The 27217-nt window shown below is 34.9% G+C and overlaps 1 protein-coding gene across 10 annotated transcripts; it reads right to left on the bottom strand.

Annotated features, from left to right (window-relative positions):
* LOC107635589 (callose synthase 3) lies at positions 1–26463 on the bottom strand. Of its 10 annotated transcripts, none has more exons than XM_088483077.1 (43): positions 26259–26463; positions 25904–26115; positions 25476–25576; positions 24923–25044; positions 24755–24848; positions 24464–24574; positions 24278–24394; positions 23985–24077; positions 17613–17704; positions 16898–17024; positions 16034–16165; positions 15744–15820; positions 15579–15663; positions 14486–14608; positions 14288–14402; positions 13761–14095; positions 13587–13639; positions 13436–13496; positions 13067–13133; positions 12929–12981; positions 12768–12854; positions 12332–12466; positions 12151–12245; positions 11934–12018; positions 11682–11842; positions 9685–9808; positions 9351–9460; positions 9166–9262; positions 8936–9087; positions 7387–7496; positions 6661–6837; positions 6505–6573; positions 6128–6344; positions 5885–6020; positions 5058–5177; positions 4866–4984; positions 4706–4789; positions 3228–3340; positions 2924–3153; positions 1841–2635; positions 1694–1744; positions 1023–1205; positions 1–546 (listed from the first exon to the last, which is right to left on the bottom strand). In XM_088483077.1, the coding sequence occupies exons 2-43, from the start codon at positions 26052–26054 to the stop codon at positions 295–297; spliced, it is 5811 nt and encodes a 1936-aa protein (XP_088339203.1). In that variant the 5' UTR covers positions 26055–26115; positions 26259–26463; the 3' UTR covers positions 1–294. The 10 variants fall into 10 exon arrangements, with proteins under 10 accessions (XP_088339203.1, XP_088339209.1, XP_088339206.1 ...); XM_088483083.1 differs by having other exon boundaries at positions 6712–6837; XM_088483080.1 differs by having other exon boundaries at positions 25904–26073.
* Positions 26464–27217: the final 754 nt, after the last annotated feature.

Below are 27217 nucleotides of genomic sequence, written 5' to 3'. Positions count from 1 at the left end.
TAAGAGCTAAGAGATGTGTTAGTTCATGACAGCTGATAACAGTTAGTGATTTAGCTGAGCTGGCAATTCTGTTGAGAGTTAGTTACAGGAGTAGAGCACGTGATTGCTATGACTAGAGTCTTAAGCTAGTATAAATACTAAGCTATAATGTAATAAGTGTATGCTGTGATCATTTTTTACTCATCTTCATAATAAAATCATCCATCTCTCCCTCACTTTCTCTCTTTCTCATTCTCTGATTTCTACTCTACTTTCTCATTCTCAAAGAGCCTCTGGTACCTTTCAGTATTCAAACTATTCCCTTTTGTTGTAACTGTAACGCGCATTCCTTCGGCCTCTGAACATACTGAGAATTTGCAAATCTCCACTGAACCATTGGTTGAAAAGCATACGTGTTTGGAAAAATGAAATAAAAGGGAACAACGACAGAAAAGCAACAGGAGTGAACAAAAGCAAACCCATCACCATTTCATAGTTACGAGCAAGAGTCTTTACTGATTCCCAGAGTCCAACTACTTGGACAAGTGGTTTTAATGCTTGTGCAATCTGCCAAAGAAAGAACGAACGAACCCAAAACCATGAACAAATTGACGTCAGAGATTGCAATAGTAGACATATGAGTATGAATATGAGTGGACATGGTGCTCTATATTTAATATGAAGACGGAATAACTAAAACTCATAATGCAATTCTAGAATTAATCAGTTCCATAAAACTTGGCTAGACACAACTGAGAAAGGTTGGATTAATCACAGGAAAAGGATAGTCCGATGTACAAGCATCCTGCGTTAACACAAGGTCTAGAGAAAGGCCGCACCCAAAAAGGTGTAATGTAGGCAGTCTAACTTGATAATTACATGAATCACAACTCACTATTGCTCTAAGGCCCCCTAAGAATTAACCACAGAAAGATACAACAAAAAGAAAAGTAAAGGATTGCAGCATAGTAAGCATATCACTGCAACAAAATATTCATTAGTTTAGCATGGATGGAATGGAATGGAATGGAAAGATAACTGACCTGTAGCATCCCCCAACCAGTTGGCACGAAGGCAAGAATAAAAATAACAATGTCCTGCATGGACATATGCGGAAGGGCAATCAATGTGACAATTGGCACAAACGTTACGAATATCAATCCGTTGATTATACGGATCAAAGATTGAGATTTTGCACTCAACTTACGCCTCCAAGCAGACAAAATCTGAGGCAAGAAGGAAACGGAAATTAAAAATTTGCTAAACCAATAGAAATTAATATTCACATCTTCTGGTATAATTAGGAAGTAGTATTGACATTTTGTGGGACAAAAATACAAACTAGAATAGAGGATTATTGTAACATTGTGTAATACGCATGGGCCCAAATAGGTTACTTAATAAAAGTGGACTTAGTTAATATTGGAAAGAGTAGTAAAGTATAAATAGGTTGCTTGTAAGATATGTGAAATATGAAAGGGATTTCTCTTCCTCTGAATTATCTCTTCTATTTCCCCTCTGATTATACAATTCTCTCTCTAGTTTCCCAATTATCCTATCCCGAATTCCATACTAGCAACACATTGCTACATAAGGAAACTCTAATACTATACAACATCCATATGCAAAGGGTCCAGCTAGACAATATAACAGTGGAAGCGGACAAGTATATTATAACATGCCCCTACAAGATAGAAAGAAGATTTTGACTAACCTTCGTGACAAAAACTATTGCAAATATCACCAACCATGAAATGCCATATATCTGTCAGCCAAGAAAAGAAAATCCGTTAGTCCATTTCAACTTGTCAAAATTTGGTGAGATAAGAATACAGGAAATAGGGAAGAATACAAGACTTACCAGAAAACTATTTGATTTCCTTTTGGTGATATTTAAGTGATATACAAGACCATACTGGTAGATAAAAAAACGCAATGATAACAGTATCTCTACTACAATTCCCCACAGTCCTGAATATCGGAGATGCTCTTGTTCCTGTTCCCACCATGATTCCCAACTTTTCTCAGGTGGTATTCCAATACGTCCATAGTTCCTAATCCATATATTCCAGTCATTCCAATCATCAACAATTTTTTGCCATTCAAAACCAGATGGATTAAACAGGAACGGAGCAAAGAGCCATGTTCCCGCCATAAACCACATTGATATGTTAATCAAGACATATCCAACATCACTTCTATAATTATGACAAAAAATTTCGTATACAACAAGCACTATTGAGAGCTCAATACCCTTCACAAAGTGGCTGCGTGAGTAAAATCTATAGTTGTCAGCAAAATTGACATGACAAACTACAACCCCTTGACCCGTAGATCTATAAATTGCACCTCCATGAAGCAACGTCCTTCCAAAGTAGTGACTCGTTGTCCCAAGTGAGAACATGAAGAACATGGGGGCCAACTGAAACTGCATTAATATGAACTCACTAACTGCAGCACGGTAGCCTCTCTCCAAGGAAATTTCCATAAACATGGGCAAAACCATTAAAAATCCAATTTGAACTAATGATTGAGAAGCAAGAGCCACTTGAAGAGGCTTATTGTCTTGAACGGCTTTTCGTGCACTCAAACCTTCCCCATTGAGAACAAGATAGAGACGACCATAAAGGAATGCGTATACAGTGATAACAGTAATCTGCCCAAAATTAATAGGGGAAAAAAAGGTTCAAAAGCTCATGAGATTAAAACTATATCACATGGTAATACAAGGACAAAAAGAGAAATCATCAGTGAGTCTTAGCTCACATGGTAGCTCCTGTGATCTTTAAAACATTAGGAGCTGCTGTTATGTGGGGCGTTTGGTTTCCGCACATAACATTTCCCATTACTCTTTGGGGTTCCAATGTGAGTCTCTCAAGTTTCTTAAAAGAGGGGAAAAAACTAGATAACATGTTAGTAAAATTTGGCTCCAGCAATAGCTTACAAGAGCACTGAAGTGATATCCAACTGTGGAGAAATAACAAGACAACATTCGGAAGAAGTCAAAGTGATGTCCAAGTCGGTATACATCCCGGCTTAGTGCCTGCTCTCCATTGCCACTAGCTATCTTTGCTTCAAACATAGATATTTGGTTGAGACCTGCATCTCTTGCCTTCCCAACTTGTATGTACTCATGATGAGTAACATTTCCTTCCCGAAGAGTAGTATTGAAGCCTGGAAATGGCATTAAAAACCATTGAAGATGGTGAAGTCAATAGAAGCCAAATAATAGGAATTGAATATCGTACCTGCAAAAATACCTTCACTCAAATTGACAACTTTGGAGGCTTTGCTGACACCCCCTCTTGTAAGGTGAAAAAGCCTATCAAACACATCAGAATGCCCGTAATGGAATCGAACCCTACAGATTGAACATTGTTGTTAACTTGAGTACTAAAGGCTTCCCAAGAGAAAGATAAACTTTCACCATATGAACTTTAGTCTACATCTTAAGAGCATCCCTACTGATAATCCACCTTATACCCGAATTTGGCGCCACTTGTCGTTTACATCAGACTACTAATCAACACGTCATTATAGTGAAAATTCATTAGCAGTGGAATTATTCTCTCCAAAGTATGATACCAAGTCCATCCTTAAGGTCTAACTTGGGTTTACCAAGTTGTGCCATGTGCATTGCTGAATTTGAGAATGCATTGTTGCATCTCATAATATTTTTAGTTCAATTGAATCTCATGGGCTGTAAATATAACTAGTCTTAACTTATACTAATCTATATTGATTTTTTTTTTTTCATTTTAGAATTATCTTCTTCACTCCCACGCCCCTTCAACCATCTGTCCCATGCCCTTTCTGCATATACAGTGTGCTGCCTGCCTATAGTGCAATAATGTTGCCTTGCGGGAGCTTTTCAACCAGAACCCCAAAACAACAAAACCATAGATTCACAATGCAACAAATCCCCAAAAAGTAAAACGATAAAGAAAAGGATAACTTTAATCAGTTCAAAAAATAGCCATAATCTCATGCTTAGCTGCATGTTCCAAAACATAGCCATACCAATTGAAGAAAGTTCAGAAAAGAAATGCAGCACATAGCTCAAAGATCACAAAAACCAAAAACTCAATCAGTAAACATCCCAATCTCCAGCAACCATTGTAGTGCCACAAACTAACGTCAAGAGCAACCTTCCCCCAGGCACTGCAGCACCTCAACCCTGTACTACTGAACCAATGCTGGAAAGAACTGCCTCATTGCCACTAAAATTGCAGCCCCTTACTGCCAGATCACTACATGCTGCTGCAAGGCACCACTTCTCTTCCATATGTCATCATACCATATATGAATATGCAACAGCTACATTCAATCTGCATGCCAGCACTGTTGCATTAGAGCAGCTAAAGGGCTGCTGGTTGTGCCAGGTTTCGGTGGCAGAAGTGGAGCTGGCCAGACCACTGATGTGTGGTTGGATGAGAACTCTTTCCTCCTCGAGCAAATCTTTTCTTCCTCCACGTTTCATCCCCTCCATTTATTCTTGTTCTATCCCATTACTTTCACAACTTATAGATTTTATCCAGAAGAGAATGCCCTTCTTGTTGCAACTTAGTAATTCTTTTATGGATACGGATATACCTTCCTAAATATCCTTCTAATACTTCTCCTTATAGTTAACACAACCCTTGTTTTTTCTAGGTTTGGAATGGGCTATGTATACATAGGCTGAGTTCATCATCCAACATGTGGAAAAGAAAGAACAAAAGCTTACTTCAGGGGATTAGCAAGAAATCTCTGACCAATCGTTGCGAAACTTGTCTCCCGATTTACCATAAAGCGTGCAAGGGAAGAAACACTGAAATTAGAGAAGACGGTCAGTAACATTGAAAGTATGATTTGTAGTTGCAAAACCATCATCTGTATGGGTTCACCTTTCTGTGAATACATGCTCCCTCAGTCCAAGTATACTAGGGAACTGGACACCATCATGCTTCTTCAGAAATTCTTGCAACAGATTTCTCATTTTCAACGCTTCTTCCATGTAATTATCCTATAAGAGACAAAACTTGATCACATGGAATGATGAAGCCTTACTATCACGTGATCTTATATGATCATTATACCTGGTCCATATCAACTGTTTGCAAGCCTTCTCCACGTGTGAAAATTATTGCATGATTCTGATTTTCAGGCTTACCCACACCTAAGATAGCTGGTCCAGGAAGCTTTATTCTATATATGACCTTATTCAGAAAGTCAAGATGGAGAGTATGAAGTAAAATATAGAAGAATGTACTTTTATAGTAAAAAAGTGATAGTTTTGTCAAAATTTCATATCAATACTTTTAATTCTAAGGAAAAACTATAAATATTCAATTCTGAGGGATAGTTTAAACTTTTTCCCCGTTGCTTGGCTCAAAGACACTTCAAAGGGAGCTTCCATCTATGATGTATTGATATTCAAACCTTGCTCTGTTCCTTGTTTCTATTGTTCCTTCTTGCATATAGATTTTGTTGTTCTGGAGTTTTCATATCATTTAGTTGAAAATTCCCTAATTTCTTCTAGTAAAACATTGGCTTAAAGAAGTTTTTGCTCCCCCATAACATAAGCGCTTTACATTGTTGGTCCTCGTAAAATTTCTTTTTTGGTTTAATCCAGCAAAACTCAAAAGCTATCTAAATTAGAATCATCGACCCTTTCTTCCCCATCTCCTGTTCACAGTTCTTACCCAAGGAAGGTTGACGGCAGAGATTAATTTAGACAGTTTTGTAATTTTGCTGGTAAATATATATTTATATATAAAAACCAAAAAGAGCTTATTTTATAGGGATAAAAAACTTATGTAAACCTAAAAAATTCATTATATCAAAAGAATATATTACTAGTAGGGGGAAAAAGGAACTACAAATCATCATATACTGCCTTTACCATGATCAGAATACCACATACCTGGTCCAGAAGCAGAGCTTGATGTGGGTCAGAAACCTTCACCAAACAAGAGTAGTAAACCTTGATGTTCTTTTTTTGTCTGTCGTTGCCAGATTCCTCTACCTCATCAATATAGGCAATTCGAAGTGAAGGATATCTGCACAATGAAAATCTTAATACCAATTAATGGGCACAATGACAATATTTTACTGTGATGAAAACAGGTATACTAGCCCGCCATAGTGATTGGGCTTCAATGCTTACCTTTTCATAAGCCTTAATATGTCCTGTGCTAGTGGAGAACCAGATCTCTTGTCAATACCATATTGTTGGCACGAGACTACGCATGTGAATTTCATATCAGCTACTGCTTGGCAATCTGTCCCTGATAACCTTCCCCCCCTTAAGCTATCATCTGAATTTTCTGTGTCTGAGTTTTCTGTGCATGAACTTTCCATAGCGTCATTACCTTTCATCAAATCTGACCATTCAGAAAAGCAAAGTTATTAGTAACAAACAACTAAGGTTCAGTAATGATTAACAAACAGTCTTTTCCTTTAAGGTAAACTATAAAGATAACTACTGCCATAATGTCCTATTTTAATAAATAAATCCTTTCATTCTCAAGAGAAGGAATTCACCTTCATCTCTGGACATATCAAGAAAAGCCTGGAGCTCCAAAGCTTTTTTGTAATACATCATGCCTCTTACTGCATTAATAATAATACTTCAGTTTCTTGCAATGATAGACATTCTAAACTCCAAGGCTAGAACAAACAATATATGAACATAATCACTTGAGTTAACAGTGTGTTCAATAGAGAAAGAGATGGAGGCAGACAGAAAACCAGTTCTAGTCAAAGTTGCCCATCTATAGGATGCCCAGAGACGAAGTTCTTCTTCTAACTCCTCGCTCTCTCTAAGTTCCGCATGAGTAGCACACTTAATTCTCTCAAGAAAGTTCGTCCACTCATCTGTACATCAGTAATAAAAACGCTAACGAGCAACACATTAGATATCTCAACCCATGAATTTTCACATTTATGCTTTGAAAAGAGTTATTTAGATCTTGTTTGGAAACCATTTAATATGAGAAAAGAATTCTATTTCCTTTAAGAAAAGAATTCATTTCTATTTGAAACTCAATTCCATGATTTGGAATGACTATAATATATTAATAGAATATAATTCAAATTTGAAGAATGTGAGAGTGGATTTGGAAATCAGACCCCTTTAGTCTGATTTACAAATGAAGGTTCATTTCTATTTGAAACTCAATTCCATGATTTGGAATGACTATAATATATTAATAGAATATAATTCAAATTTGAAGAATGTGAGAGTGGATTTGGAAATCAGACCCCTTTAGTCTGATTTACAAATGAAGGAAAAATGAGAATTGGAATTCTCAAAGGAATTCAAATCATTGTTTTTTAATTGTTCCAAAGCAAGAAAAAAAAAATTCAACTCTTGAGTGACTTCTAATTCCTAGCATTCCAAACAAGCTCTAGGTAATGGTTAACCTGGAAACATCTGTTGCAAGTAGGAAAGTATTGTAAGACCATCTTCATTTGGTGTCTCCAAATCTTCTAAACGGAAGAGAACTTGTTCTCTATAATGTGGTGTTAAAACCCTACATGAAAAGTCCACAACAACTTGTTAGGTAGCATATATTAATATTGATAGAATTCATGATAAAAACTCAAGAATAAATATCAAATATTGTCATGTTATGTAGAATGATGAGTGCCTATTTATAGGCCAAGAATACAATCTAATTATAATGATCAAATCAATATAATATCAAACTAACTAAATATAAAATAAATACGAGATATACTGAAAAACATACCCCTTCAAACTCAAGTGATAACCTATTGAAAAACATCAAAACAAGAAAACTAAAATAATATCTAAATAAAATTCTCAGAAGTTTGAAATCACTGCAAGAACTGAGTGTAGCTAGAATTACAGGAACGGGGATCAGACAGAACTGCAGGAACTTGGGTGGAGACGGAACTGCTGGAACTTGGTGTGGAACTGTCGGAACTCAAGGTGCAGACGGAACAGTCGGAAAACTTGGGGTGCAGACGGAAGGAGCTGCCGAAAAACTCGGGGAGCAGACGAAATTGGGGAAAACTCGGGGTGCAGACGGAATTGCTGAAAAAACTCGGTGTGCAGCCAAAACTGCCGAAAAACAAGGTGCAAACGAAATTGCAGGAACTTGAAGTGCACACAAAAGGTGTATTTTTGGGGATTGAAAACTAGAATAAAAAAGTAAAAATACTCTCACAAAAGAGTTTGGAGCAACGGCAAAATTCGGAGAGTTCAAGGAGAATATCATGATAGAATTCATAATAAAAACTCAAGAATAAATATCAAATGCAGTCATGTTATGTACATCGAGGAGCACCTCTTTATAGGCCAATAATAAAAGTTAATTATAACGATGAAATCAATATAATATGAAACTAAATAAATGTAAAATCAATACTAGATATACCTAGATACTAATATGATATCAAAGTCTATCCAATCCAATATTGTTGGGCAACCCACCTGTAAATGTTCACACTCCAGACAATAAGGTCTCTAGAGAGTTTAAAAATGTGAGGCATCTCTCACCCCATGAGCTAGCTTTTGGGGTTGAGTTAGGTTCACTCAATATCAATCCTAATAGGTACACGAGCACAATTTCAAGCTGAAATACTAGAAAGAAAATTCTACAGCTTATTCCCAGACGCATTTCAATGGATAATACTTGATGCCACCTTTTTTCTTGTTAAAGAATCTTTGAAAAATCCTTTGAGCCAACTAAATTAAACCTTAAAGTTTACTATGGTTTTTCATGATATTGTAATAATTCATAAAGTATAATGACTGAAACTTCTGTCATTAAAGTAGTTCAGATAACTAAAATCTTTTGAACTGTTAATCAACAAGAATGCAAGGGAAGGAACATATTAAGATCATGCCAAATGCAATAGAGGACATTACCATAATCTTTAATCTGAATGTTTAATGAATTTCAACAGGGAAATGGCACAGGATGTAGACTGAAAGATAACTTACGAGAATGAAAGCATGTTGTGAACACTAGGTGCCTTTGGTATGTCCATAAACAGTGAACTTGAGAAGAAAGAAATCCTTCTCCTTGCTTCTAAGTTAGATGGTACATCCATGGCAGATTCTTTTGTTGTAAGTAGCAAGTAAAGCCGCTCAATCTATCCAAGAGAAACTAAGTCATTACCAATACAATTCACTATTCAAACTTTCATCATAATAATTCATTTGTTAACAACCTTCTCTCTCCAAGCTACTGTGGGTTGTACAACTGGAAACCTGAGAGCTACTTCAGATGTAAATGGTTGGCAAATATCAAGGTCTGAATGCACCAAACTATAAAACAAAATGATAAAATCATAATCACGGGAGGAAGTAAGATGCAATTTAAAGATGTAGACATAGAACTCTATACATGCATCACCTAACTATATGATCCAGCTCATCCGCCATCATCAGATCTCTTGTCACCACCTCCAGCATGTCCAAGAAAAGAATCACAACTTGGTCCCTATCATTTTTATTGTTCTCCCTCTATGACAATGGAAACAAATGGGTTAGATTTTGGCAACCAAACTGAAAAGACATTAGGATGTTCTGTGCTTGATCCTTGATTAGCTTATAATAGAAATTAATCAAATATAAGAGAAAGCTTATAATCAAATCTTACTGCAAAAGGTCCCAAAATATTTTTACTCAGAAGTTAATCAAATGTAAGAAAATGTGAACTAATGAATTAAATATGGCTAAAATGTTACCAAATATTTTATTAGCTCAACAAACTGGCAGTAGAGGTGGGTAACAGCACTCATTCTGAATTCATTTATCAGAGTACCTGCCTCAGCATGGCTGTCTATTTTAGCAAAGATGAAATCTACAGCCCTGTTATGAAAGACATCAAAAGAAGTTTAGGCTAGACATTGTATCAAAAGTGATGAAACTAGTGTTTCCTGTATTATTTTATGAAGGAGCCCACAATCTGATATCATTTAGAACTGAAAAAGAATAAGCTAGCAATTAGAACTGTGCAATCAGATTCAGCAAGATCACACAAAACATGTGAAGAGTGACAGAGATCCTATAAAAGAGAATTTAGCAGATGGCAGCCTTCATCTCTCATATCTTTGATCAGAAGATCAAATAGCAAATGTACTTCTCAAGGCCCCCAACCTCAAGATTTTTGGAGCCAGCTAGCAAGGTTAGACAGGAAGAACATTCACTCCCTTGAGGGAGTGTTGCAGAATCTTCGATGGAGATATTTGTTGCTGATCTTTCCTGTTTATTTTTCCTGTATCATTCCATAGTATAGTTTACATTCCTTTCCTTATTAATGATAGAAGACTCTATTAGAAGTCCCACCTCACTTGGAACATGATCATGATAACCTTTATAAATTTTAAGCAGCCCTCACCTTTTTAGTTATTTTTTAGGGTTGATTTAGGCCCACTCATTTCTAATATGGTATCAGCTTATGCAGTGTTTATTAGTTGGCCCACTTACATACACCCACTCTTGGACACTGGGGGGAGTATTGTATGTCTGCCATCACTTGGGATGCGATGATAACCTTTGTAAGTGTTATGCAACCCTCTCTCCCTGAACTGGTTTTTGCTGTTTGGTTAGACCAACAAAACTCTAATACTATCACTAATTACGAGTAATATGTTACAATTAATTGTAATTATCATTTCTCCCTAATCATAGGAGTCTGTTGTACATCTAGCATATAAAGGCAGCTTGCTTTGATGAAATATACAACAATCTGAATGAGTGTGAATCACTTTCCAGAAAATAGAATCACTCATCCAACTTGTCTCCTCAAAATCATAAATCAACTACCATCACCAAAGCCACCAATGGGTTGAGAAAAAGAGAAGACAAGTCGGTTGCCTCAACATGAGCTTGTACTGAGATTGGAAACAAAGCATGGAGAGCAACCTCACATCATACAGACCCATCCTGTGTCAGACCACTAAGCAAGTGGGCAATTGTGCAGACAGTGCATCACACACGTCCTAAACATTTAGGACAAATCAGAGAAGAAGCCAAGCCACAACCAAAACAAAAAGATTTTGTGGGAAATTTTGATGACGAGCTTGCCAAAATGAATTTTCATCTTTTCTGGGAATTGCAGCCACCGCTACTAACTCCAATACAAAGAATGTTGATGTTTATGCCGGAGAATAAGCAATTGATAAGCTAGTTCTCCCTTACGGGCCTCTCCGAGGAGCTAAGATTTTCTTTCAAAACATCAGGAATACACATAGCAAGGATATACTAATTCTATTGTATCAGTAGTTTGTGAGCTGAATTTTAAGTTTTGAAAATGAGTCTGGGCCAATTGGTCAGTGCTTTAACATAACCTGGGTCTTCCAAGGCAGTGAGGGGTATCGCCACCCCCAACCTGAATTTTTACGTAGGGAAAATTTTACCCTTGTCTTAGTCCTACAGGTGGAAAATAAAAAACATCCTTAAATGGAGCAGTCCTTGTGGGAAGCCCCACTAAATGGGGAGTTTTGACATTCCCTGGAGGGTGTGCAAAACATGTGACTATATGTATTTGGTCATGTGATAAGTAATTTGTGTTTATTTCTTATGTGACATACTAAGTGCATATAGCTCGGCCATTCAAGTTATTGAAGTAACATTTTCCTGTCCCGTAAATGTTTCACCTACACTTCTCTTTTACTTTTCCACAATCAACAGTAAAACTACTTATGTAAACTACTACAATAAACGGGTTCAAAGGACTTACTGTTTCTCATGTTCCCCTTGAACCAAGTGCTTAATAATGCTCTTGAGTGAAGCATAGCATTCACGAACAGCACAAGACATGTAACTGTCAGCCTCAATTCTTTCTCCTAGATCGGAACCATATACACTGCTGTCCCTAGCCATACATACTGCAGTTTGGACCTATTGACCATAGAGCCACAAACAGAATCATTAAATGAGTACACGGAATTGGAGGAATTAAACAGTACAGAGATGTGAAAAATAAACAGACCTTGTTAGCAAGTAGAAAAGGTGGCCATTGCATAAAACCCAACTCACAATCAACCCTATAAGGTACAAGCAAAAGGTCCATTTCCCTGAATAGTATAATACTCTCATTAGACTACCATACAAAAGGTACTGTATGGAGACTGGACAGAGGAGCAGAAATGGGGAAAACATATCAAGTACTAAAAGAAAGGGAAAAAATACACTATCCATCACATTACCGATTGCTAATAAGATCTTCCTCTCTGAAACTGGTGATTATTGGATTCCATAATTTTGCAAATCTAGCAGCCTCCTTCCCCTTGTTAGATGGAGCCTGTACCAAGTAAACTGATGTAATCCAATTTAAAGATGCGTTAATCATAAGCTCAATAAATTAATGGTAAATGTAAACTAGTTAACCTTAGTAATTCTACGAGAAAAGATGGCTTTTATTCCTTTTTTCCTTGAATCATTCTTTTCATTTGGGAACAAATTGGCATTGAAGGCACCAGGCAACAAATGAAAACGAGATCTAAGCATTTCTAGTGTCCGTATCTGAAAAACGAGATCATCCACTAAAGCAAGATGAGATCAAGTTATGATATAAAAATGATCATATGACGATAAAAGATATGCCATAAAGAGGTAACAATATTAACAATAGTAGAATTATTGGTAGCTATATCATATCAATAATAAAGTTGAAATTATAGGAAATTAAACAGCCCCAACTAGAAGAAACCCAATCCAAAGTCTTCCAGTGGGACAAGATGGACACTAAAAGAATAAGCCTTCTGAGTTTCCCACAAATAGGTTCAAAGCATAAAAACAATGCACAAGGGGACAATATACTAACCTCCCCAATGCGTTGGTAAGCACCATATATACCACCAAATAAGGTTGAGAATAATGCATACCAAATTTGTGTATCCATGAAATATACCTGAAAAAAAGGAGTTATACAAGTATGCTACAGATACTTAGAAAAGGATGTTAGTCACATACATAATCCTATACCAGTGTAATTGGAGTCCAAAGTGCAACGCAGGCACCAATTTTTTTGTTCTGAGCTGCAAAGCACAGAAGCAGTAATAAGATCTTATGAGGAAATGAATTCTTATGAAAGCCACCGCATTCAAGCTTATTAGTTATTACCATGAGGAAAAAATCCATTTGGGAAAGTTGGGATCATAGCTTTCGTAGGTCCAACTAGAGGTTTTATCTACAGTAAATTTAAGAAAGATGAACAAGTAAAAATCACGTAATTGTTCTGAAAGAATGCTCCATGTCACAAAAAGGCAGTAGGAAAAACTTAAAATTCATAAAAGCTGTGGCTAGAACTCCAGTTTAGCTAGTTCGTCACGGTGCAGATCCCAACACCAAGAACTACATCTTAAGTTGTAACATTGTGACAGTGGCTTAATTTAACAACAATCATGCATGGTGGAACTGAATAAGAAGAAGCGATTATCAGAAAGAAACTAATGACTTAGCTTCAAAATGAAATGAAACGAAATTCATCACCTCTATATAGTAACTGAAAGCCAGCTTTGTAACTATAACGAGGGCCCAAAACATCGTGTACCTGAAATAATAAACAAGATTGCATAGCGTCAGATGCCTGCAAAATTAAGCAGTCACGAAAAATAGAAACTTCTCAACTTCAATGTCTTACTTAAAACGGGAAAATGCGCTCTCATGCATTGCCCTACCAACATAAAGACAAGGCTGGCGATTATAATGCATCAGAAAGACCAAGTTAGAATCCAAATATCTCAATTATAGTTGAATAAACCTGCTCTTGGGTATAGCAACCAGAAGAATATTCAAAAAACAAACTACTGCCTACCTGTGACCACCATATCATTAGCATCACAATCCTATAGTTCAACCTCTCAAGGAACTGGTAAATGGATGGGAACAGAAAGAATACAGCAGCGAGCATATTCGGTGACAAGTAAATAACAATGGCCAAAATAAACAATGAAGGAAAACTCGCTTCATTTCCAATCCAGCTTCTGATGGTTTGAGCAAACCCAGGAGGATTATCCCATGTACATGCATAAGTAACCGACAGAACAAACACCCAGGCTGCAGCTGAAACAACTTTGAGAATGTATCTTAACTTAACATACAATGACATATTCTGTTTTGCTTTCCAACATAGAATGATATCAAGAATAGCTGCACAAGTGGAGAGAAAGTCAGTTAGAATCTCAGTAATGTAAGAGGTCAGAGGACCACAATATGTTACAATTGAACAGAGTAACATAACTGAATAAATGAAGTATAAGGCATCATCTCAGTAACAGTGTCAACTGAAATATCATAGCAGGATAATTAAATATCATACACAGACAAAATTTGATTACCTACCTTGGCCAAGCTTCAATATAGCTGCTGTTATAAATACAGTCAACACCCTTAATGCATCACCGTAAGAGACTGCAAATGGATCATCAGATCCATTCCAAGCAACAACAATCATAACCTGACACCAAAACCATTTTCAGACACATTTTTTTGCAACAAATTCAAGAGGAAGGCAAGGCAACATATCCGGGAAATTAATACCTGTAAACACAGAATGAAAAAACTCCACATGCGGTCGAAACTTCTGAAAATATGCCAAAATGACCGTATCTCAACAAAATTCACTTTCCCGATCCATCGGTATCTGTTAGCCAGCTCATGATCCTGCACATTGACAGTTTTCTTTAAAAACTTCTTTATACTTTTCGTGCTAGTACAAAGGATAAGAATTCCATTTAAAAACAGAAAGATATAACAATGCTTGTAGAGACAGTTAGAATGTTGTCATTTGTGATTATTATTTGATTATAATTAGGATCCATTAGAACATGTAATTTGTGAAATCATATGTGTGTATTTATGGGCATTATTACATAATGCTTATGTTATCCATCTTTGGCCATGTGGTTGACACACAATGATGTTATATGTCTTTCTCACTCAAAAGACCGACTCTAAGGCAGTGTTTGGAAGCTGTCCCTAGAACATAAATACAGAGTAGTAAGTACATAAACCAGTTTGATGGGAGAGACAGAAAAATTTTAAAACTTCATCCCAAGACACAAATACACAATTTCTATCCACTCCAAAGCCTGGGACAGTAGAGACAAGACCCTGATACACAATTACAGAAAAGCAAGAGGAACTATGTAGTTTAACTCCAATAAAGAAAGCAAAAAATTCAATTTCAGTACAACAGATCTTAGATATACAGTTTTACAAGTGGAAACAAAAGCAACAGTATTAATGCTTTATGCAGTAAATAGAAATAATAACATGAGGAAACTTCCATCCTGAGACACCAAAACAGCAATCAAATAGAAGAAGCAAAACACCATTTGGCACTACATCCACACTGAAATCATTTTCCTAGAGATATGAAGCACAATAAAAACCTAGAAAGATAATAATTTGTAATTGATCCACATATATAGAAAAATCCTAGCACTCCTATGAAAACAATAGCCTTCATAATGTTTACCTTTACAAATGTTTACCAAACTCTAACAGAAGAAGAAACAAGTGGATCACCACAAAAATTACATGTCTCATTTCTTTAAAAGAATTTAGAACAAACTAAATGGCTAAAACCAACACATGGAGTGAAAAAGAGAGATTAGTGACCAGTGCTTACATTGTCAAAATCTAGCTTATAAGGCACGCAAAAGAAATCAGCATCAGCACGCATTGGCCAACCTAACTGGAAGCAATCAGCTGACCTGTAATTTCATCGCTAAATTAATTCTGAGACAGGTATTAATGATGAACATCAAAGGAAAAATAAAAGCAGCAACTACACCAAAAATATTCATTCAAATCATCATAGTTCCTCCATTCTGAATTCTCTGAGATTCCTCCTTTGCTCCTTTCAGCTTCCTTATGACCAAAGCAATTAATTTCATATTACCAATATGAAAATAAATAAATAAATAAATAATATATTATATGGATGTGATGGCCAAATTTTTTTTAAAGAAAAGAAAATAAAAAGAGAGAAGGAAAAGGAAAAGCAGAAGATAACCACCAAAAAAAGATTTAAAAAAAATTAAAAAAAAAAAAGAGGAGAAGATAACATCAATGGAGAAAAACCTTGGCAATCACATCATAAATAGGAGCAACAACTTTCCTTAAGAAAGCCTCCTTTTCACACCCATTTGCTTGAATGACATTCTCCCCCGTCATTGGATCAATAGTAAGCATATGAAATAATTCAAAAGCCATCTACAGAAACCAACATGAAAAGATCCCAAATCGCATCAATATTAAACAAAAATGATAAGTTACCATCAAAAGGTTTTATTTGAATCAGGCATATCTTTAAATGCTTTATTGTGCAAACACAACCTCTCTTAAACAATATTATTCCAAACAAAAAACACATATTTATGTTTCACATGTGAATGATGGAATCTAATCACAAAGGGCTCATCTAAGTGAACTTGGTAATCCTTCTAATTTGGATAAGGACCACAATTGTTACTCTTGAGAGATACTCAAGAAATCAAGTTGGTCTTTTAGAAACTTTTACATCAAATTGGTCCATTATGGGAAAGAATAACCAACAATATAACAACCAAACTGATGTCCAGTTTTAAAGTCAAGGAGAAATATTAATTTCCTGCCAAAGAAAATTTAAAAGAATAATTTGGAAGGAATAATTTGGATATATACTCATTGTTTCTCACATAAATTATTGCTTGTAATTTTAGTCTAATTTTTCTTGCAGTTGAGGAAACATATTAGATAAACTGGGAAACAATGATAATAAATGTAAAGCATCTATTAAGTACTCTCTATTGATGCACCATCTAAACTACTACCTACTATCTAACAATAATATCTCATCTCATATTTAAACATAGAACAAGTCAAATATCTACAAGAGCTTAGAAAAGGGGAAAAACAGGGATGAGCCAAACATTATAGAAAAAGGAAATTAACATCTTCTCATACATGGTGATATATATAGCAAAGGCATTCCGGCATGAGTCTTAGGTTCGCGGCTTCACCCCATATTAGAAGGTACAGACCCATATACAGAAGTTTGCGTTGCTGCACTTTTTGTTCTATGGTTGGTAACCTGCAATAAACAATCACAAGGCAGGTTGCATTCAAATTTGACAAATACATATTTCTAGGCAAAGCTAGATAGAAGCATTAAACCTGGTACAAATAAGAACCCGTAGGCTACTTTTCCACCACAAACAAGAACTCACAAAATCATAATATATAATGCTGAATAATTTGTTGAGATATTATATCATCTCTGTTGAAATATGAGAAGAGATATTATTGTTAAAAAGTAGTTAGTAGTTTAGTTGGAGAACCAATGGAGAGTAGTCCATAGGTGCTTTGAAGGTAGGTGACTTATTCCCCCTCAATGCGACAGTGGCATTGATCAATCAGCCAAATACAAGCGAAAAAGTGTAGGCAACAAAGAAGACTAATAAATGTAAAGCACCTATCAACTACTCCCCATTAATGCACCATCTAAACTTAATCACTATCTAACAATAATATTTCTTCTCATATTTCAACAATCTCTACTATATTTCCTACACATATATTATGTGTGTTGAATGACAGAGACGAGCTATTTCAGTAATATTCTTACTGTTCCTTCTAATTTTAAGAATATATTTCAACAATAGGAGAATAAAACACTAACCAGAGACTACTTTTCCGGCCCAAATACTTGCACCACATTTTGTAATTCTTGAAAAGTTTCTTCATCACTTGTGTCAATGCACGCTCATCCAACTAATCACATAAAATATACAAGTCAAATGGGCATCTAACAATTACTATATGCATATTTGTAGATTCATTCTTAAACGCTCCTTAATAAGTAAGTAAGGAGTGTTGCACTCCTTATCAATCAAACAAATCTTATCTCTCTATTTATTATATTTTATATCAATAGTTTAAATTTAGAATTTAGAGCTTCAGATTTAGAATTTAAGGCTCGGGATTCATAGTTTAAAGTATAAAGTTTAAAATTTAAGATTTAGAGTTCAGAGTTTAAGATTTAGGATTTAGAGTTTAAAGAGCACTATACTCCTTACTTTCTCCAGAGTACATTAGCATTCGCCCATATTTATACGATGAAAAGTAAAAAAGAAAAAAGACTAGTTTTTAAGCACAAGGTCCCCAAATGAATGATCATTGTCATCAAAATAGAATCTCTAGAAGTAAGATATGCATAATACACTTCTACTTTTATAAAATAAAATTCAGCCCAAAAAGGCAGGCATGAATAGGATGGCAATTCAAAATTTGCTGCCTAGCTTCATATAGTTATCAAAAAATTATCCGATAATGTAGGTCCCATATAAAAAAATTAATTAAGAAACAATAGCCCAATCCCACAACTCTTTTTTCTCTTTTTCCCCTCTCCAGCAACAGTAACACAGACACATACATTCCAAAATCCCTCCTCTCTCCCAGTACCTCTGTTGCATTGCTTCTATCCCTCATGTCCTCCCTTTCTTCTATATTATTTTCAACCACTTTGTACTTTATTTAATTCATTGCTCTTCTACTCCATCAATATCATGACTTATTATTGTGCTCTTTTATGTTGCCTTTTATTCTCAAAAGCACAAACACCTCATTTTGTGTTCGGTAAATCAAAGAATTATGTGCTTGTACAGCTTTTAAAAGCTAGTGATGCTTTTGAAAGCACCTAAGGGGAGCTTTTTAAAGTTGACTTGTGCTTATCAAAATTAAAAAGTCTAATATAACCGCATTCATTAATTAATATCCAAATTTCATTTTTACATTAATGTCTATTATATTATTTTTAAATTTGAAAAGTTATTTTACTAAACGTACTTGTTTTGCTTGTACTTATTGTATTGAAAGTCATTTTTAATTTAATTTACTAAACATAGATGCTACAACTTTTAAAAATATATCTTTTAAAAGCTAGCTTTTATAAGCTACTTTTGAAAAGTAAAAGTTTTATCAAACTAAGCCTTAGTCATGCCAATATTAACCAATTTTCCTTTTTTAATTCCAAAAATTCTCATTTTGTGGAAGATTTAGGATTTAGAGCCCGTTTGGGAAGTAGCAGAAGCTACTTTTTTTTTTTTTTTTTTTTACTTTTGGATTATGAAAAGTCACAATCTGCGTGTTTGGCACCATTTTAAAAAAAAGCTTAAAAGTTAATTTATAGCTTTTTGAAGAAGTAGAAATATATGACTCAATAAATCATTCTACTACTTCTTTAGAAAAAATTTAATTTCAAAACAAAAAAATCTACTTCCCTTCTTACTCTGAAAAATACACAGACTCTTCACCACCATTTTCACGCAAGGTCTGCTAGAAGCACTGGCCTTCTACCATCATTCTCACGCAATGTTCCAAACCTCACCATTTTCACATAATGATTCATCTGATGGAAGTATTGATCCTCCACCACTAATTTCATTTTCAAACAATACTGCATCTGAACAACCTACTGCATATATTCCTTCTAAGTATTTATTTTATCATTTTATCACTCTATTTTTTATTATTAAATTTGTATTTAACTGTGGCATGAAATTTCAGTTTTAATTGTATTTTTTTCACATGTGATTTTATAGCTTGCTATTATTTTCATAGTTAATTATAGCAAGTTCTTGACCTCAATAAAGGAGAAGGGAGTAAAAACAGCAACAAAATATACATTGACACACATTTTATATTTATTTTTTATTTTCACCTACCATATCATACACAATATTAGTGATTAGGTTATGTAAAATCAACATCCAATATTGGAAAGTATTTGTTATCATTCTCTTTTGTAAAAAAAAAAATATTTTTTGAGTTATTTATCCAAACGCTACAACTTTAAAATAAGTACTTTTATAATTAAAAATCCAAACACAAAATAACTTATTTATAAGCTGCTATTAACAAAAGTCCTTATGCTTTAAGCTCTTTTTCCAAAAGAACTTATTTAAGTTATTTACCCAAACTGGGCCTTAGAGTTAAGAGATATTGATTTATGGTATAGAATTTAAAATAAATAAAATTATTTTTAAAAAATCGATTAATATTGGCTGAAACAATTGATTCCCTAGGATTACTCTTTTTACAATTATAAAAATAATTTTGAAATAAATTATTTGGTTATTTTATAATTTAATTATTAGTACGATATTTATGTTAGTTATTTTATAATAAAAAAAAATTAACTCCGCCTATGTTACACCTGCGCTACATAGCCGGTTCTAAACCCGGATAAAAGAGGAGGGTTGTGTTAAGTCTTCGACAGCCAATATAAAAACTTAATCAAATTTTCATGACATGGATCACAGACATTATTGTCCTAAAGCTAGGTCGTTGCAAGGAAGAAACGCGCTGTATGGCTCGCATACAGTGTCAAATGAGTAAGAGCCGCTGCATCGGTGCTCGGATGTAGTGTTAAATGAGTAAGGGTTCCCACATTTTCGTGAACAGATGAAAGTAAATAAACTAGTTCACAAAGAAAAAGGTAAAGGTAAAGGTCGGAACAACAGAAAGTTGAGATTTGAGACATGGAATATAAGTACTCTAACAGGAACATCTATGAAGGTGGTAGATACCATGACAAAGAGGGAGATTAACATCATGTGACTACAAAAAATAAAATGGGTCGGCACGAAGGCTACGGAATTGGATACCTTCGGGTTCAAACTTTGGTATACAGGAAAGATGAAGAATAAGAATGGAGTCGGTATTATCGTGGATAAACAGTGAAAGAAGGACGTAGTGGATGTCAAGAGGGTGAGTGATCGAATCATCTCTATCAAACTTGTGGTAGAAGGAGGTACTTTTCATGTGATTAGCGTCTATACACCGCAAGTGAGTTCGGATGAGCAACACAAGATAAGGTTTTGGAATGATCTAGAGAGTTTGGTCCAAGACATACCTTCGAAAGATAAGATTTTTTTAGGAGGAGATTTAAATGATCATGTTGAAAGATAAGTGATTGGGTATGGAAGTATTCACGGAGGCCATGGTTTCGACGTGGTCAATACCAATGGTAAAACTATTTTGGACTTTTCTTCAACATTTGACCTTCTCATCGCAAATACATGCTTTAAAAAGAGAGACAAACATCTTATAACTTATAGAAGTGGCATGACAAACTCTCAAATCGACTTCTTGTTGAGGAGAGTCGATCGGAAATTTTGCATTAATTGTAAAATTATTGCGGAGAGAGTTTAACAACACAGTATAAGATGCTTGTCATGGATTTTTGCGTTGAGCAAAAGTTGGGGAAAAGACATTATACGGGTACCCAAGAACGAGGAAGTGGCGGATAAAAGGTGAGGAACAAAGAAGTTTTCTAAGACGGGTAGAAGAAGAGGCAAAGTAGGGAGGGGATGAAAGCGCAGAAGGGATGAAGGGAGATGACAGAAGTTATTAGAAAAATATCAAAAGAAAGTTTTGGTAATCTAGAGGGATAGAACCAAGAGACAATGAGTCTTGGTAGTTGAATGCGAGTGTACAAGAAAAGATAAAAACAAAAGGGAAGTGCTTTAAGAGTGGTCTTTGTACCGCACTGCAGATAATTGGAAAAAATACAAGGCGTATAACAAAGAGACAAAAATAGCTGTAAGTGAAGCAAGAACAAGGGCATATGAGGGTCTTTACCAGTTTTTAGGCACGAAAGAAGGATAAAAATGTATATATAGAATCGTAAAGAGCCGTGAAAGAAGAACGAGAGACTTGGATAAAATTAATTGCATAAAAGATAAAGATGGAGAGGTTTTGGCTCAAGATTAGAAGATCAATGAAAGGTGGAAAAACTATTTCTACGAGCTATTTAATGAACGACAGAAGACTCTTCCAAGCCTTAGTCGGTTATGCACGAGGGAATAAGATCAAAATTTCGACTACTATTAAAGGATTCGAGACTTCGAGGTAAAAGAAGCTCTAAAGCGGATGAAAAATAGCAGGACAGTAGGACCCAATAATATTCCGATTGAAGTTTGGAAGGCTCTTGGAGAAAAAGACATCAGTGGAAAAAAAACACATTGGTACCTATTTACAAGAATAAGGGAGATATATAGAGTTGCGGAAACTATAAAGGAATCAAACTCATGAATCATACCATGAAGTTATGCGAAAGGGTGACAGAACGGAGGCTGAGACAAAAGACATAAGTAACAGAGAACCAATTTGGTTTTATATCAGGCAGATGCACCACTGAAACTACATACCTGTTAAGAAGAATGATAAAGAAGTATCATAGTAATAAAAGGAATCTACATATAGTATTTATCGATTTAGAAAAAATGTACGATAGGGTGCTAAATGAGGTCTTATGGAAAGTTTTAGAAAAAAAGAGAGTAAAAATAGTATATATTCGTACAATTAAAGACATGTATGATGGGACTACAACTAATATGAAGACTCAAGGTGGTGTGACAGAGAAATTTTTTATTGGTATAGGATTACACTAGGAATCATCTTTAAGTCCATACCTTTTCACATTAGTCTTAGAAGTACTCACAGAACATATCCAAAAGCCTGAGATATGGTGCATGCTTTTTGCCGATGATATCATCCTTACGGAGAAAAGCTCTAGAAGTGTATAGTATGCGCATAAGTTGTAGCAAGACAGAATATATGGAATGTAAGTTCAGCCGCCGAAGGGAAAACCCTAATATAGAGATGAAGATTGGAAAAAGTATCCTACGAAAGTTAAAAGTTTTAAGTATCTTGGTGCATCATACAGGATAATTGAGAGATTGAATAAGATATAAATCATAAGATCCAAGCAGGTTAGTCATAATGGCGGAGTGCGTCTGGTTTCATATGTGACAAAAAAAGTGCCTTTAAAACTTAAAGGTAAATTCTATTGCACTGCTATTAGACCGCCTATACTTTATGGTGAGCGGCCAAATGAGAGCACAAACATAAGTTAAGTGTGATAGAGATGAAGATGTTGACATGAATGAGTGGTCATATGCGATTGGATAGAATAAGGAACGGAAATATAAAAGAGAGAGTTGGAGTAGCACGTATTGTGGAAAAGATGGTAGAATCGTGTCTCAGGTGGTTTGGACATGTGAGAAGAAGACCGACAAAGCACCCAGTCAGAATGGTAGATGAGATGGAAGATGGACAAGAGGTGAAAGACAGAGGAAGATCTAGAAAGACCATCCATGAGGTGATCAAACGAAATCTACATGTAAATGGTCTCTTTATAGACATGATATATGATAGAACTCAATAACGTTGTTTGATCCATATAGTCAATTACAATTAATATTTTGCTTTGAAATTAATAGAATTTGACATTTGAAAGATTCAATTACAATTAAATATTTTCTTTTACATTTGCACTTGGATGCAATTCTAGGATTGAATTTGGACAAAGTTGTTATATATGGTTAATACTTGACTGATGACGTGTTTATTGTAATGTTTGACAACTATTAGCTTAATTATATTTTGTAGGTATAAAAAAATTGTTTTGGAAGGCCCTACAACAGAAAGCGCTAGACTTGGTGCACCTTGATTATATTTAATTGCATTTTCAAGACCCTATGAGATAGAAAATAATACATGTATGTTTCATGTCCAATTGTCCACAAAATCAATGAAACATGTTTGTTTCAGATTCAAACAAAGAAAAAATCACCTAAATGTGATTCCTGTTTGTTGTTCCGACTTTTATAGACTAGATAGCCTTCCACCCATTTTTATATTAAAAAAAATTAAAATTTAAACATTTATCTATAATTAATTATCAATGTGTTTGAATGTACTTCTATAACAATTATTATAGTGGATTTACTTTAGAAAAATGCTTAATATTTATACAATTGTCTCGTGTGACTATGGATTACTTAGCAAAATGTTTTAATAATAATAATAATAATAATAATAATAATAATAATAATAATAATAAAAAAAAAAAAAGAAGTTGATGACTGCTCAACATTTAAACCGTCGACAAGATAGTGAAAGCTTCTGAAGCCATTTAACATCCGAAATGGCAGAAAATGTACAATTAGATAGAAATTTGGTATCAGCTGTTCAAAGAAAAACTCACCTTTGACTGCTGATTAGGCTTCCAAAATTTTCTAATGTGGACATTTGCAAGCAATAAGATCAAATGCTCTCTCTGGTTTGCAACATTGTCTTTCTGTAATTTGTAAAATCCATATATATTTATTAAAACATCGCATGGAAATTCAATTGGAATAATTAGTAACTAAGTAATCACCCTTTTTTCATCTTGAGAGAAAGTGGAATAAAGGGGCTTTTGTTTTCTTATTTGGGGGTAGGAGGATAAGACTACCCCAATAAATAGATAATTTGTCAAAGTTCCAAGTTGTACTTTACCTGAAAGCCAAACATCAGCCCAAGCCAATCCAAAATGTCTGCATCTTTATTTTTCTTGTAGTCCTTAGGCCATGGAAGACCCCTGATATTACGAAGAGCATATACAGCACCTTGTATCTGCAGAGAGAGATAGTGAGAAAGTAGAGCACCCAAGAATACAGAAATGTTTGAAGTTGAAGTTCATGCCTCGGGAAATTGCATTATCGCCTGATTTGCACCATTAGGATCAAGAGGAAGAATATTGTACGGGACAAACATCTTTTTCGTCTGCACAACTTCGTCTTGAGTCTCTAAAATCTACCACAATAGAAATGGCAAACAATCATATGTGTAACGTAGCAGACAATAGGAACCTTACAAAATATACAAATACTGATGGAGAAAAAAAGATCAGAAAAAATGGAATGGCAACAAGAGAATAGAATCCTGGGGATATAGAAAGTAACATTTAGGAGCTACAGAAAATAACCTCAGTACCTCACGATTAAGTTCCATGTCTTGAGTCGTGTTAACAGCCTTCAAAACCTCAAAAATAATATTCGCAGTCTGATATGCCTTGCTAATGGATTCACTGACAGAAGAGGCATAATATTAATCATATAACAGATAGAGAACCATCAAATGGTAAACTATGTAGAAACCTACCGGTCGGCTTTATCACCAGCATTTTGTAATGCTTGGATATATTTTTGGTAGTAATGCTGATAAAAGCTTTGCAACTCGCGAGCATCACTTTTTACTCGGCCCTCCAAAGTTAACTCATTTTCCTAACCAATATGGAATGAATTAGAATTGACACCACACCATCAAGTCAATGTAGATACAACAATGCATTCTATATTGACATACCAGAAAGATTCATAATGATATCATCCTTAAACCATGACAGAAATAATTATTAATTAGATATTAGACCTCTTCAAGACTTCAACACAGAAAGAAACTGCTGTTTGTAAACAATGCAGAATTCAGAAATTAGCAAGGACTCTGACCCAAGTTCAGCTTTCAACAGCATATCTTTTAGTGGGTTAATAATAGTTCCATACTTTATCTATGAGAAGAGCAAAAGGGACAACATAGTATAACAAGAATTTTCTCAATCCATGACAATATACAAAGTCCATTTCCCCAAAAAGCAAACTAATGCAGAACATGCATATCTAGAACAAAGAGATTATGGTGAACCATTAGCACTTACTCTTTCCAGGCGTTGGAGAAGTGCAGTTTTGTATTGGCGAACACCTCGACCGCTTGAACTAGGGTCCAACTTGTGAGCTTTGTCAAAGGCATAATATCGGCCTACAACAAAATAAGAACAGACAAAGATGCACATTTACATTAAAAAATAATCATAATAAATAACTAAAAAATAAGCAAGCCATGAATTTAGAAAATGCTATTAGCATATATGGAAGTTTATCACTTTGATACGAGTTGTAAATCAAGATTAGTTACAAGGTTACAGTAAATAGTTACTTTTCACTTACTATATGATCAAATTGTAGACCAAATTGTAACAACCTTTTTTCTTATTCTAGTAAATTTTCATATTCTTCGCTTTCTGCATATTCTCTCTTTTTGCTCTCTGATCACCGCGATTCTAAACAACAAATGCAAGCAACTTACAGAGATAAGCAACCCTGGGATTGTACTCTTCAACTTCATTGGCAACACGTAGGATCGGAGCAATCTCAACAAGAGAGGAAGGCAGAACCTCGCTGTCAAATGTGCCGAGGCCGATGATCCCGGCCGTCTGCGACCTCAAGATCCGCTGCATCTACACACTCAATAAAAAACTATAGCATGATCCGGCAAGTTATTAGAGAACCATGAAGTAGCTGCACCAATAGTTAAAAAAAAAAAGTAAATTGAGGTTCCAGAAGTGCAGTGCAGAGACGACATTAACATTTAAAAGGAAAATGCAAAGAAAATGAAAATGGCGTTGCAACTTGGAAGCCAAAAAAAAATTAATGCTTCTTACAGATGAGAGCTCAGAAGTCAGAAACCTTTGGCATAGCGCACAGAGAGAGTGGAAGCTGAATTTACAACTACAAAGCCAAAGCGAAGGGGGGAAACGGAAAGAAAGAAAACCACCAAAATCAAAAGAATACAAACTTGATGGTTGACTTGGACTAACTTCAGTCGTCGTCCGAAGAAGAAGAAGAAGAGAGTGTGCACTGTGCAATGCAATTTTTTATTTATTTTTTTACTTGGACTAACTTGTTTCGCGTGATTGTGTTTTTTTTTTTTTTTCTCTGGCTTCGGATGATTTTTTTTGGTCAAGGGGTTTGGATGAATTTTGAAGTGTTTTTTCCGCTTTGCTTTTTTTTTTTTATGGGCTTTCCGCTTTGCTTTTGAATCCCGATGCTTCATGGGCTCCTTTATGCTTTCACCAACTTTTTGTTACTGTAATGAATTTAATTTTCGTATATCGTAAAAAGTTGTACACAATAATTTATTAAATTTATCTATTTAAATAATTTTTTAAATAATAAATTTAAAAAAAAATTTTAACTTTGTGATAATACACGATTGACTTTCACACTAAAAACTCATTGTTATGGTACTCTCTTCGCTAAAGATGTTTTCCTCTCTTTATCTTACTTATTTTACCTACCACAAAATGTTTTAACTTGTTAGTGGCATTTTACAATAATTTAGAATGAATCAAGCAAAAAAGAGACAATACGGAAGATTAATAATTTTTTGTCATAAAAAGTAAATACATGTTTTTATGTAAAAATTGAATGTTATAAATGCAAGTATTACAAAGGTATATCTATTCTACTTAATTATTTATATTTGTCCAAAATATATTGAAATCATATGAATATAAAAAACACAACCCCAGTAAATGTTCGCCAACAGAGAGAATTTATCCTGGAAACTACTGATGACTTGGTTCAAGGTAAGTGACTACCGGACTATTACTTACATAAA

The sequence above is a fragment of the Arachis ipaensis genome, chromosome B4 (assembly GCF_059453495.1).
Source record: "Arachis ipaensis isolate K30076 ecotype BB chromosome B4, ASM5945349v1, whole genome shotgun sequence".
NCBI classification, from domain to species: domain Eukaryota; kingdom Viridiplantae; phylum Streptophyta; class Magnoliopsida; order Fabales; family Fabaceae; genus Arachis; species Arachis ipaensis.
The sequence above is the reverse complement of the archived record's forward strand: the minus strand, read 5'-3'. Positions and strand labels throughout refer to the sequence as shown.

Excerpts from the sequence above, each read along its gene's own strand:
- LOC107635589 (XM_088483076.1), bottom strand. Across the intron at positions 24,078-24,277 it reads GGCTGATGTTTGGCTTTCAG|AAAGACAATGTTGCAAACCA; the intron begins GTAAAGTACAAC and ends TACAAATTACAG. Across the intron at positions 1,745-1,840 it reads GGAAATCAAATAGTTTTCTG|ATATATGGCATTTCATGGTT; the intron begins GTAAGTCTTGTA and ends CTTGGCTGACAG.